At 39.8% G+C, this 13,662-nt stretch overlaps 1 protein-coding gene and 1 long non-coding RNA gene across 2 annotated transcripts; one reads left to right on the top strand and one right to left on the bottom strand.

Moving 5' to 3' along the window:
• Positions 1–482: 482 nt before the first annotated feature.
• LOC134289958 (uncharacterized) lies at positions 483–3,735 on the top strand. Its single transcript, XR_009998766.1, has 2 exons — positions 483–3,534; positions 3,601–3,735. It is a non-coding gene; the product is annotated as an uncharacterized LOC134289958 (long non-coding RNA).
• LOC109425778 (small ribosomal subunit protein eS12) lies at positions 3,729–4,633 on the bottom strand. The gene is made up of 4 exons (XM_019701100.3): positions 4,500–4,633; positions 4,283–4,302; positions 3,888–4,221; positions 3,729–3,815 (listed from the first exon to the last, which is right to left on the bottom strand). The coding sequence occupies exons 2-4, from the start codon at positions 4,297–4,299 to the stop codon at positions 3,744–3,746; spliced, it is 423 nt and encodes a 140-aa protein (XP_019556645.2). The 5' UTR covers positions 4,300–4,302; positions 4,500–4,633; the 3' UTR covers positions 3,729–3,743.
• Between the last annotated feature and the right edge of the window lie 9,029 nt (positions 4,634–13,662).

The raw sequence follows: 13,662 nt of genomic DNA, 5'->3' as shown, positions 1-13,662 counted from the left end.
TTGCGCTTTCATAGCCCCACCAAATGCTGCAAAATGAAAATGAAAAGGAATTTCCTATAAGGTATTTCGTAAGTTATCTCACGAGACATTCTGAGGAAAACCCGTTGAAGAATCCCTACCATAACTTTGGGAGAAATCCCCAAAGGAGTATCCAGAATTTCGGGACAATTTCTGGTAAAGATTCCGGGAAGAATTTTGAAAATAATGCAGAGAATATCTGTAAAAAATCTCAGGGTGATCACTGCAAGATATCCGGTACAACTACAAGGTAGAGCCTACCTCTGAAAGAATGCAAGAGAAGAATTCAATGATAAATATCAGCAATAACTCCTGTGGAAATCCCAGAAGGCACTCTGGAAAAAAAATCTTGGAGAAAGTCTAGGGTAAATTAGGAAAAAAAAATCTGAGAAACATCTCATGACCAACATCGGAAGGAATCTTCTGAGAGAAGTTCCAGGATAAAACTTCAAAATAAACCTCGCGAAAACTTCTAAGAAATTCCTGTAGGAGACCAGGAAGAACATCTCGAAGATAGTTCAAGACATCTCTTGAGGAACTCTTGCAGTAAATTCGTGAAAACTCCTTCAGAAACCCTTGGAGGAACTTTAGTAGAAACCCCAGGAATAACTCCTTTAGCAACTCTGAAAGAAATTCTGGAAAGATCTTCTGGGGAAGTCCCAAGAGGAACACCGCAAGGAATCGCGTAAAAGTTCCATGAGGAATTCCGAAATTAATTCCACGATTACGACCCAATATTTTTTTTATCGGAGTAAAATTTCCCTGAGTACTCAAGATATTCCCTGAGTATTCCAGGTTTTTCCCTGTTTAACCCTTATGTTGCCGGCAGGGTACCCGGGTACCCAGCACCCATTTAAAATACACGGTGTAGAAAAAAGCAAAAACGGTTAATAAAACTCCCTGAGGATTCCCGGTTTTTCAGGTTTTTCCAGGTAATAGACACCCTGGCTAGGTTTCCTATTCACATGGGACTGTTGTGCGAATGGGGAAAGTGTGTACAACTCGTCTAAAATTGATGAACCAAAAAAGTTGTACTAATCATTGTAACATTATAAGACGAAGGAAAAACCTTTGATAAAAAAGGAAATAATTATTTATGTAACGAGATTAGATATTCCATTCAGGACTGTAAGTATCGCTTGGTGCGGCTAAAAGGCTTTCCATCCGTAACCATCCGGGTCGGTTTGCAACAGTGTCTTCCTGGATGTCGCATCATCTATGCACGTCTAAAAAACTGCTTCAGAAGGATAGTGTTCTATAGAACAGGCCTAGTTTACCCCACGTCTCCACCAGACAGAAATGCATTGTAATTTTGCTGCCAGAAAGAGAGAACATCACAGAACTATTCATGCAAATGGGGAAGCGAATGCAGAGAAAGTTTCCCTACATGTTGTTTCTAAGAAGGAATGAACATTCATGGTGCTAACAGTGTCGGTGAGAAGGAAGGGTATTTTTGAAAATGCCCACAAGACATGACTGAGGGCAAACATGACTATCATGGCCCTGTAGCATAATCGGGCTAATAATATTAGCTACAAGTTACAAGTACTAATATTACAAGTGCTAATAATTTGTGTTGCATAAAGGCTCAATTTTCCACTAATATTATTAGCACTTGTAATATTAGTGACCATGAAAATACAAGTTGTTTTGGTTCATTTATCTGTCAAAATTCATCCGACAGTTCACTATTACTTTGAAATGGCAGTTGATGTTTGTTTATATTCTGCATTTTCCGCGTAACATCCGGAAATAACTTCATTTTTTCCGAAGTTTTGCATTTTTATACGATAGATGAAAAAAAGCATGTGCTGTTTGGATAATTTTCGGCCGCTCTGACGAAATATTTTTTTACAAAGTATGGCACTGCAAGTACCTAGATTTTAAGTGAAATGTCCCAAAGATTTAAAAGTACTGGTTGAAAAACAATGTATAAAGATTTAGCAACATGTATTATGCTTCTTGTTAAAGTCCGAAGTGATCTGGGATGCAAAAATTGAGCTTTTACCTACTTTTATATGTCGCAACTCGATTCGAGTTAGTGTATGTATATTGTAGCTCTTGATTAGCTTGATGATGCGCAATACAAGCAATTGATTCAAATTTATTTTGCATCTGCAACTTTACCTGTGCTTATGCAGTGACCATAACATATAACTTTACCAAGAACCTCCAATCAAAGATGGGTATTGTAGAAACTTTGGAGAACTTAAGAGACTCAGCAGAAATTATATTTTGGACACAAAGTGTACATCAGCGTAATTTTCTCTTCAATGAGTTTCGAATACATACTGCCAAATTTAATCGTCGAAAATAGAAATTAAGGTTGATATGTTAAATAAATAATATCTTTTGAGTTCATCTAAATGGTAAATCGATATATTCAAAACTAAATATGACTTCTACAATACTTTAAATCTAACTTGTAAATTATTTTACAAGACCTTTGAGACTTGTAATCAAAAGTACAAGTCATAGCTAATATTTTATACTTGTAGTTTGTTTATGCAACATACACCCTTAATTTCTACTAATAATATTAGTCCAACCGACTTGTAGTATTGGACTTGTAACTTGTACTTGTAGTATTTTTATGCAACAGAAAATTATAAGTTACAAGCTACAAGACTAATATTATTAGTAAAATTTTCATTATGCTACAGGCCCCATGTTATCCTTCATTTGGGACATTTGTGCCATTGTCATATATACGATATATGAGATTATCTCATCTCATGGCATAAAAACATTTAGCATAAAGGACAGTTTGTTGTCCAACTAGAGCTGATCGTCCATACCTACCACAACGGGTTTAATCAGTGTATTATAAAAGGCACTGTAAGTAATACGCATAGGCGTAAAAGTATTATTATTAGAAGCCAGATAACATATCTACGGGAGGTAAACTACAGAATTTTGATTAGAACTACTTAAACACATGGTAAAGTGGGGAACAACCGTCTACACTTAGGTCTTTGTAGAGGTGCAATTCGAACAACAGGTACAGTCTGGACAAATATGCTGTCACGCAGCCACAAAGCTTCAACTGAAAATGATTCAAAATTGATTGAACTTACAGCGGAAAAATGCCCAAAATAGAAGTTCTGTTGAGATGGTTCCACTTCCCTATATTATTATCAGATCTTTTAAATACTCAATAACTCAAATAACATTTTGCCCCCGATCATCCAGTGAGTTATTTTCAATGACGCCGCATAATGTTTTGACCGAAATTTAGAATCGATGGCATCGCTATTATAAACAAAATCAGAATCTGTTTCAGCAGTGTAGTTTTTTCTGCCAATGCATCTGTTAGCTTCACTGATCGCATCAAAGCACTTCCACAAGATCACAGATTCACTTGTCTCATTTCAGGCTAGCTGTTGCTTACAACACCGATATGCTGGAAAACATCTCGGAACAGAAACACAAATCTGCTGAAAAAGGGTGCTCCCACTGTGGCAAACCAGCAGAAAAGAAGTGTTCCAAATGCGTTTCTGCTTTCTACTGTTCTCGGTAGGTTGCACTTGCAATACTTACTGTTTCTCCGTTTTAAACTTTTCGATTATCCTGTAATTGCAGCGACTGTCAGGTTGCCGACTGGACCAAACACAAGGAGATGTGTCATCACTTGAAAACACTTTAAATCGCTTACTCTTAGGAATTACTGGATTTTCACGTTATGTATTCTTCAATAAACATTCTTGCGATCCCTCATATTTTGTTTAGCTCGATTGCCTCAGCTGCTTGAGGTGCTCCCGGATGACATCATGGGCTGGGGTCTCCTCACCATAGGCCTACAAGTGGAACAAAACAAAACCAGTGATTAGTTCAATTACCTTCCGGCAAAATTTCCTCTTTCGACATACCTTCAACACTACGCAGGAAGCTCCGCTGATCTTGCGGGGTTTGCCTTCCTTGTCGATCTTGCACAGACCGGACCATTCTCCCAGCTTCTTGTTGGAATCGACACGGATCAATGGAATCTGGTGCTCATTGCACAGAGCCGTGATGAGTTTCTTGTACTGGGGCTCGTCGCAGCTTTCGGCCAGGATGCAGAGAACAGCTTGACGCTTGTCCAGAGCCTTGCAGGCTTCGTGAATACCATGGACCAGTCCATCGGCAATCAAGGACTTCTTCAGCACTTCTTGCAGCGCTGTGTTGACATCCATCGTTCCGTCGACGGGAGCGACAGGGGCTTCGCTGTAAACATTGAACAGTTAATGCAACATTTCTATCTGCGCAACATATCAATAATACTTACACTTCGACATCCGACATGTTCTGAAATTGGAAAAACAATAGATTAGTTCAATGTGTATCAAAACAGTGGTTGTATCAAACGAAGGTTAACAGTAAACAAAATCACTAATTTAGCAACTAATTTTACACCATTTCCAACGTTTCTTGCAACAAAACACTTGCCAACGCCACTGGCTACGATTCACAAACAAAATAAAAGGAAAACCAATCGAACTTACATTAAATTTTTCGCAAACTTTACGAAATGTGTTTCAACAGCCGCAGCTATCTGACGGAAAAAGAGCGAAAGGAAAGTCGACAGTTCGGAGCCGGAAGTTGATGAAAATTTTGACAGTTGTCTGACAGCTCGGGCGACGCACATGAAAATTATCGCAAGCGGTTTGCGTTCAAGCTGGGAGGATTCAGCTACACTGGAACAAAATTAATCGATTTTTTTACAAATCCAGCGCAGGGGTGGGCTGCGATTGATGCACTGAAAATTTGCACGGAAAAATAATAATTCAGAAAAAAACGATGAATCCATCCTGAGACAAATGGGGAATGACACTTCTTTTGTTGACCGAAAAAATCCGTATTTATCCGCGACTGTTATCCGTCGTGAACCTGTAGAGCTGCAGTTCATCGCTGCAGCAGTAAGTGACGAATAGCAATGGATAAATGCGTTTTTGTTTTCGGTTAACAAAGTATGTGTCCGAGGAAGTGCGTTCCCCCTGCGTTCCCTGATAAAAAATATCATAAAAATACGATAAATTTTATTGTTACAACACCATTTCTTCGACAATTATTCACAATTAAACGTATTGTAATTTGCACAGCACACTCACCATTACCCCTATTGTTCTATACCATTCAGCGAATGGTAAATGACACTTTTGCAATAAAAAATGGTGGTCGTTATGTATCTTAACCATAAAATTTTGAGAAAATTTTCATACACTGAGATGATTTTCCGTATACTTATTATGTGTGAAACTAAATAGATTTTTGCAATTTGGCTCCACATTTAAAACTTATGATTGAAAACATAGATTTTATAGAGCCTCCCACAGATAACATGTATGCTTCCTAATGAATAAAAATCAACTGACTCCATTAATACAATTTATGTGTGAGGTTTTTACCATTCATTTACGAGTTGTTTATGATAATTATGTTTTGTTTCGAATGAAAATCATAAATCACGCAATAACTTTTTGTTTTTGTTTCATTGTTTTTGTTTATTGAAAAAAAAAACTCGAAAATAATCATAAAAATGCAGTGAAATTGTTCGTTTTTCTTAAAACTCGTCTTCATCTGTCATGATGCAGTGATGTTAGACGCGTTTTGCTTATGGCAGTAGACGGAAGAGTTTGATTTTCAGGGTGTCTTTCTCCACGGGATCCGGCCGCCAGAGAACTTCCGAAGAGGCCCATGGTTCGTGGATCCTGAGTGGGGTTCCGAGACTTGGCTTCGCAGTCTAGGCTTCAGTAACATGATTATTTTCTGAAAGAAACGATGAGGATTTGTTTGCTGTTCAAGATTTTATCGTTTAATATACCCTTACCTGCTTATAGCACCGCTTCTCTTCGAGTTGGTTCCGGGAATTGTGGATTTTCCGAAAAAAAATCGCCATCAGTAGATTTCGGCATCCGATTTTCACAAAATCTTGGAGCTCCTGTTCCCCACCGGTATGCGACGGATGACCATAATATAATAATCTTCAAGTTTCTCCAGGCCGGCTACGGCAACTGCTAAATTAGTTTTAAGTTGATCTTCCTCCTGCCAGTGCGAACGTTGATCCGATGATTCCTCCTTCTGGCTCCCGGGATAGTTTTCTGCACATCTTCTATTAGATACAATTTCTGCCGCTGAATCATTGAAATGAATGCTTCTCATTTGTACGTGCATTTATGAATTATAAAATGATAATGAAACTAATAATCACCTCAGAAACAAAAGTAATTATCACCGCAGTTGTTGACGAGATTCGATCTACAATGGTCCACTGCACGAATTTATGCTGGCCTGCTTACTCTCACAGGAAATTTGACGTTTGAGAGGTGCCGACACCGCTCAAACGTCAAATTTCGTGTGAGAGTAAGCAGGCCAGAATATATTCGTGCAGTGGACCATATGACCGTTGCCCTGGCCGCTGCGAGCTTGCTATTCAACTGAGTCTCCCAAACTTTAAAATTATGTGTGAGAATATATAATTTTTAACTATAACATCTTATCTTTAAAAATTATGTTTGCACACACATAAATAAAATAAGGTGCATGTAATAGGTTTTAGTTTTATCAAATCTGGCAACACTTGTAAAAGAACTGTTAAGTCATTCTAGAATGTTCAGTTGTATGTAGTTAGGCAGTTGTGACCAAGACAGCGTGTACAGCGGATCGAAATAAAATACTTCGTAGGAAGTTCGGGTGTTTTTCTTAATAAGTCCGATACTTATTACATGGTGTCAGAAGTAAAGGACCGGTCGTGAAAACGTGAAAATATCGGGGAAAGTGTCGTGAAAATACGGTGCAAAAGCGAAAATCTTGAACATTCAGTAGTCGCAGTTGGCGTGGACTTTGTACGAAGTCGCAAAGAAGCGGAAAAAGTCGTGGTACACATGTACAGTCGCGAATCATATCGGTGATTAGTGTGTGTGGTTCTCGAAAATTCGGAGGGGTCAACGTGAGACGTGAGAGAAGAGCGCTTAGTGAGAAAACGAACACTGCAGAATTCGCGATCACACTCACACTGTGATGACCGAAGCGAACTGCCAAATCGACAATTGTAAACATGGCAGGTGGTGTGGATCGTCTACCACAATCTTTGGACTGCACAAATTTGTCGAAAGAGTGGCCACGATGGAAGCAGAAATTCAACATCTACATGATTGCAAACAACAAAACTGGTGAAACGGAAAGGAATAAAATAGCAACGTTTTTGTGGCTGGTCGGTGAACATGGCGTAGAAATCTACAATACGTTATTCCCGAACAATGGTGACGTTGAAAGCATGTTCGGTGGAGGAGCTGCCGGCGGCAATATCGTGAACCAGCCAGTGGGAGGAGCAGCAGCTGCAGCCGTAGGTGGAGTAAACAACCAACCCGCTGCCGGTGTGGTCCCTGTTGCTGGCGGAGGCGCAGTACAACAACGCACACTGGCACAGGTGATTGATGATTTTGACGCTTATTGTCTCCCGCGGAAAAATCTGGCAGTCGAGGCGTTCAAGTTCAATTTGATCGTGCAGAAGGAGAAGCAACCTTTTGCTGAATTCGAGACAGCACTCCGGACACAGTTGGCGTACTGCGAGTTCGAACGTGAAGCCTGCCAAACCTCGTATGCGGATCGGATGTTGCGAGACCGGATTATCCTCGGCATCCAAGATAAGAAGCTGCAACTCAAATTGCTGGACGGTAAGAACGAGCCACTTGTGAACATCATCGAAATGTGTAAAGTTTACGAAGCCGCCGCCGAGAATAAACAACTGTTGGAACGGAAGGAGGTGCACAACGTAACCGATAAATCTACGAATGGGGAAAGTGAGGTAGCCGCATTGAAGACGCTGACGTGCTACAATTGTGGTCAACCGTTCAATGGACGTCATCGGCGCTACTGTCCAGCGATCGACGTGGTTTGCGATGGATGCGGACGGCGAGGGCACTTCAAAAGGTACTGCAGAACAACCAAACATGACAGCAAGAGCGGTGTCCAGTCCGGAGGCAGCAAGGGCAGTGGAACAATGCGATCGTCCGGTGGGTCTAAATACGACACAAAACAGACAACGAGCAACACTAATGTGCACATGGTGAACTGGGCAGATGCAGGTAATTTTTGTGAAGTGGGTTTGAATGACATTCGTAAACGTAGGTTTTCTAGTAGATCCAACTCTAATTATAGAATAAATTCGAATGCAATGTCAAGTGGGGAGGCTCGTGAAAAATGGACCAAGCGATATCTAATCCAGGACTGGCCGGTGAACTTCAAGCTTGATACCGGCGCTGACGTTAACTGTATTCCATTAAGTGTTGTTACCCGTATGAAAATTCCGCTTTTGAATAAAAGATCTTTCAATGTCGTAGACTACAGCTCAAATGAAATCAACATTCATGGTCACGTTACACTACAGTGTGTGGATGCAGACAAGGGTCTGGCTCATACAGCGGATTTCCTCGTTGTAGATGATTCATTTGAGCCTCTGCTCGGACTTGAGTCGTGTGTTTCCTTTGGTCTCATCGAGCGTTTAAACAGTCTGGAGTCTTCGATTACATTTCCGTCTGAGAGACAAAGGTTTATTGAATCTAATGCCGATGTATTTGAAGGTTTGGGTAAGCTTCCAGGTACTTGTAGAATTATACTGAAAGAAAACGCTATCCCATCGCTTCACTACAAAAAACGAATTCCTATGAGTTTGCATGATCGTCTGAAGAAAGAACTTGAGGCAATGGAGGAACATGGTATTATTAGTCCTGTCGATTACCCTACGGATTGGGTGAACAATATGCAAATTGTCGAAAAACCCAACGGTTCTCTGCGTATCTGTTTAGATCCAAAGCCTTTGAATGCGTGCATCAGGAGAGAGCATTTTCTAATACCGAAATCCGAAGATCTTCTTAGTCGTATGTCAGGAAAACGTGTATTCACCGTGTTAGACCTTCGAAATGGCTTTTGGCAAATGGAACTGGATCGTCAAAGTTCGGATTTAACAACGTTCATGACTCCATTCGGTCGATACCGTTGGAACCGCCTTCCATTTGGAATAAGTAGCGCACCTGAACTCTTTCAGAAACGCATGGTACAATTATTCGGAGATATTCCAGGAGTTGAGGTGTACTTTGATGATGTTGCGGTAGCAGGAGAAACTTTCGAAGAACATGATAAAACATTAGCTATTGTTCTCGAACGGGCGCGTAAGAATAACGTAAAATTTAACTCAGTTAAAACTCAATATAGATCTGACGAGGTCAAGTTCATGGGTCACATTATGTCCGACGGCCAAATTCGACCTGATCAATCGTATGTCCCCAACTAACAATCGCAAGCCGCAAACCAGCATGCATGCTGAATTGTTGCTTTATAATAGTAATGATTGCTGAACTAAAATTATGCTGTACACATAACTGTACAAATGTTTTTTCAATTGAAAAAGTAGCCAATGTTCAACCTTTCGTATCGGTAACAACAATTATAAATTTAAACACTTTTCAAGCGTTTAATAATATTTTTGTTCGACTTGCAGTTATTTCTTTACAAAATAGTTTAACAAGACCTTTTTCTGCTTCTTGTCAAGTACATGCAAAAATTAGAACACGTATCTGTACAATGTGTTTTTCACAAGTCAAATAAGCGCTTTCGTTTCATCATACTTCGACTCAGTGTACAGGATGAAAAACACGTGTTTTTTTACTGAACATCAGCTGAATTAACGTGTTCTTCAGGTGTTAACCATAAACAGAACATTATTCACCACTGCTGAATAGGAGTCAAAGTGTAATCATTATACAACCACGGGAAGTTTATGTTTTGATTTGAGCGCGTCAATTCATCATCTCTAGGACGGCGCAGATAGGAAGGCAAGCGGCTGGCAATCGATGGGTCTCGAGTTCGAATCTTGATTTAGGTAAATGTATTTGTAGTTATTATTTCAAAATAGTTGTTCACAACATAAAGTGTCAATCATAAACTCTCGTAGAAATTGAAAAATTTTGCATTTTATTTTTTTAAAATCATTTTTGCAGTAGCTGAATAACAGCTTTACTATCAGTTTGTAAAATGTTTTAAACAACAAACAGTTCAGTTGGTACACAACACTATGCTTTATTGTTTCTCCAAATTTGTGTGAACAAAACCCGAACAAAGGTTGTGCCTGAAAATTATCCAAATGTTATTCAGCACCATGCTGAATTAATTCGTCGTAAAGGTGCTTGTAAAAAGAGTAATTGTTAGTTGGGTCTCTGCAATTCTCGATATGCCCAAACCTAAAACAAAATCTGACGTGCTACGGTTGCTTGGCTTATTGAAATATCTTGGAAAGTTTATCCCCAATCTATCTAAGCGCACCGCTGCTCTGAGGGAATTGTCTCGGAATGACGTCGAATGGGCGTGGACAGATGTTCATGAACGGGAACTCGAAGATCTGCGTAGCTCCTTAACGGCTACACCGGTGTTGGCAATATTCGATCCTAACAAGCCCGTTACTGTCCAGACCGATAGTTCAAAGGATGGACTGGGAAGTGTATTGATGCAAGACGGGCAAGCTATTGCTTATGCATCACGTACACTATCGAATAGCGAGAAGAAGTGGGCTCAAATTGAAAAAGAACTTCTTGCTATCGTGTTTGCTTGTGAACGATTCCATTACTTCCTTTATGGTCATGAGTTCGTAGTTCAATCTGACCATAAACCCCTGGAATCACTAGTAAAACGTGATATTGATGATGTTACTCCTCGTCTTCAAAGGATGTTCCTGCATTTGTTGAAGTACCCGGGAATGTGCATCAAATATACACCTGGGAAAGAGATGCTGGTTGCTGATTGCCTGTCTCGGGCGGCACTTCCTAGTGACAAGGACTTGTGCGAGGAGTTGTCCGGTATGATTCACACATTATCTCGTAGTGTTTGCCTATCCCCTGATAATTACAAGCTTTATGTGGAAACATTGGACAAAGACGAGCGATATCGTCGCATCATTGGTTACGTTGAGCATGGCTGGCCAGGTTACCACCAATTGGATGATCTTGGGCAGTTATTCTACAAACATCGTCACTTACTTCATTACGAAAACGGACTACTGTTCAAGGAACACCGTTTGGTTGTTCCGACATTGCTGCAGTCCACAATATCTAAGTGGTTGCATGCACCTCATTTGGGAATGAAGAAAACGCTTGCTCGTGCACGAGCCCAGTTCTTTTGGCCAGGGATGTCGAATGATATTTCGGAGCTAGTAAAGGAATGTAGGGGAGACTGGGGAGACTTGATCCCTTTTTCTTAATTTACCTGAAACTTTAAGAAAAAACCCAAAACTAGATCCGATTTCCGTACAAAATGGCAGGTAAACAGCTATTGCAAGTTAATACACAACAGAAGGCCTTTAAATTATTGTTAAAGTTTTCAAAACTGTGTTTTTATGGAGGCATGTCTTATGATGTATTTTTCAAAAATGGGTGACACTTGATCCCCCTTTGAGCACATGGTTTATTTTAAGGGAAAATAATTCCAGAGTCTTCCTATTCATTTTCTTTTCGAGTTTTCTTGTATTTTCGATGAATTTGGAGTGTTTGAAATTGTAAGATTTCCTTAAATTTTTAAGGATATGCCGTATATTCAAAATGGGGAGACTTGATCCCCCTTTTCTTGGTTTGTACTAAAGTTATAATTATCTGACACATTTTATCGTTGAATAGACTAGAATTCCAAGTAAATAGAGGCTTCCGAATAGAATTTTATTTTTCACATGTATAATGTGTGTGTAATCCTCGAGGGATCAAGTCTCCCCATGTCACTGTTGTGTATACTAAGCTAAATTAATTAAAATATGTTAACAACAGCCTTATTTGGATAAATAAGTTTGAAAGTATTCTATTTAAACTATGTGCTGTGAAATTTTGACACGATTTGGTTCAATTTTCACAAAGTTATTGAGATTTTTCGGAATCGCCCAAAAGATTTCTGAAGAACTGAAAACAAACCATTAGCCGTTAAAAAATAATGCAATGTACAATCGAAATCACTTGTAGCCAAAACATAGTCGTTTGTCCAGGAGTAGTTTTGGAAAAAATATGCTAGAAGAAAAATGTTTTTGATTCCGAGCAAATATGGGGGGAACAAGTCTCCCCAGGGATCAAGTCTCCTCAGTCTCCCCTACTGTGTGTGAAAAGTTTACGCGTAATATTCAAAAAGAGCCTCTCCATCAAGATTCTCCTCCTTGTTACCCGTTTCAGCGTGTTGGCATTGATCTGTATGAGTATGCTGGGCATGACCATGTGGTGATCATAGATGCTTACTCAGGGTATGTAATATCAAGACAACTGAGTGAGAAATCTGCCCGTCATGTGATAGACGTCCTTGATCGAGTCTTTTGTGATTACGGTTATCCCACGCAAATAAGGTGTGACAATGTCCCTTTCAACTCGTCTGCCTTTGATTCCTATGCTAATGAGTGCAACATTGAGTTTGTGTTCTCGAGCCCTCGATACCCTCAAAGCAATGGGCTAGCAGAAAAAGGGGTAGCAATCGCCAAAAATATTCTTAAAAGGTCCTATGAAGCGGGTGATGTAAAGTCTTTCCGGTATCGCTTGCTCGAATACAACTCTACTCCTGTAGCCAGTATGGGTGTCTCTCCGTGTCAGTTGTTTTTCGGTCGTCAACTTAAAACTCGGCTACCAACGTCCAGTGGCCTGCTTTTGCGTAACAACTTGGAAGAAAACCGTGTTACGGAAATGATGGAACGTAAGCGCCGGTACCAGAAGCACTACTATGATCGTTCATCTAAACCATTGCCAGTCCTGAATATTGGTGACAGCGTGATTTTTAAAAAGAACGGCAAAGAGTGGCACTACGGTCAAATTGTACGTATTGTTAACAGTCGATCATACGTTGTTAGGGATGGGTTTGGAAATCACTTCCGACGAAATAGACGGTTCATTGCAAAAACACGAAACGGAGGTCCTAACGCTAATGAGTTGGATTATGAGGATCACATTGCAAAATATTTGAATCGTCCTGATCGACCAGCTAGAGTGATTGTTCCCTCATATTTGTGTGTTAGCCGTTCCACTCCAGATCAGCCACCTCCTGTTAATCTCGACTTCCAGGAAGGTGAAAGATCAGAACCACAGTCACCTGATACATCGCTATCCCTAGAAGCTGATCCTGAAAGCTTCTATACAGCAAGTGATTCCGAGTCACCCATTGACGTTGATCTATCCAATGCTATGTCTGAATCAGATTCAGATGATACTTCACGAAGTGTACCCTACAAAACGCGTAGTGGACGTGTTGTTCGGCCCCCAAATAGGCTTGACATTTAAATAGATTAGGTTAAGTGAGTTTTTGAGCTACATAAAAAAAAGAGAAAGCGTGTAATAGGTTTTAGTTTTATCAAATCTGGCAACACTTGTAAAAGAACTGTTAAGTCATTCTAGAATGTTCAGTTGTATGTAGTTAGGCAGTTGTGACCAAGACAGCGTGTACAGCGGATCGAAATAAAATACTTCGTAGGAAGTTCGGGTGTTTTTCTTAATAAGTCCGATACTTATTACAGTGCATGCATACGGTTAATAGTTCATCTCATGAAAGTTAAATAGCTTGCTATAATGAGTATGTTTAAAAATATAGAAATAACGATTGCATGGTCTTATAAATTGTATATTCTTAAACTGTATAAACTTTAACTTTGCAATTTTATCA

Source organism: Aedes albopictus, chromosome 3 (genome assembly GCF_035046485.1).
Source record: "Aedes albopictus strain Foshan chromosome 3, AalbF5, whole genome shotgun sequence".
In the NCBI taxonomy this organism is placed as follows: Eukaryota; Metazoa; Arthropoda; class Insecta; order Diptera; family Culicidae; genus Aedes; species Aedes albopictus.
This window is presented reverse-complemented; position numbering and strand designations above follow the sequence as displayed.

What these genes read in the sequence shown, in the direction of transcription:
- LOC109425778 (XM_019701100.3), bottom strand. An exon ending in CTTCCTGCGTAGTGTTGAAG is followed by an intron (nt 3,816 to 3,887) that starts GTATGTCGAAAG and finishes TTCCACTTGTAG; the next exon opens with GCCTATGGTGAGGAGACCCC.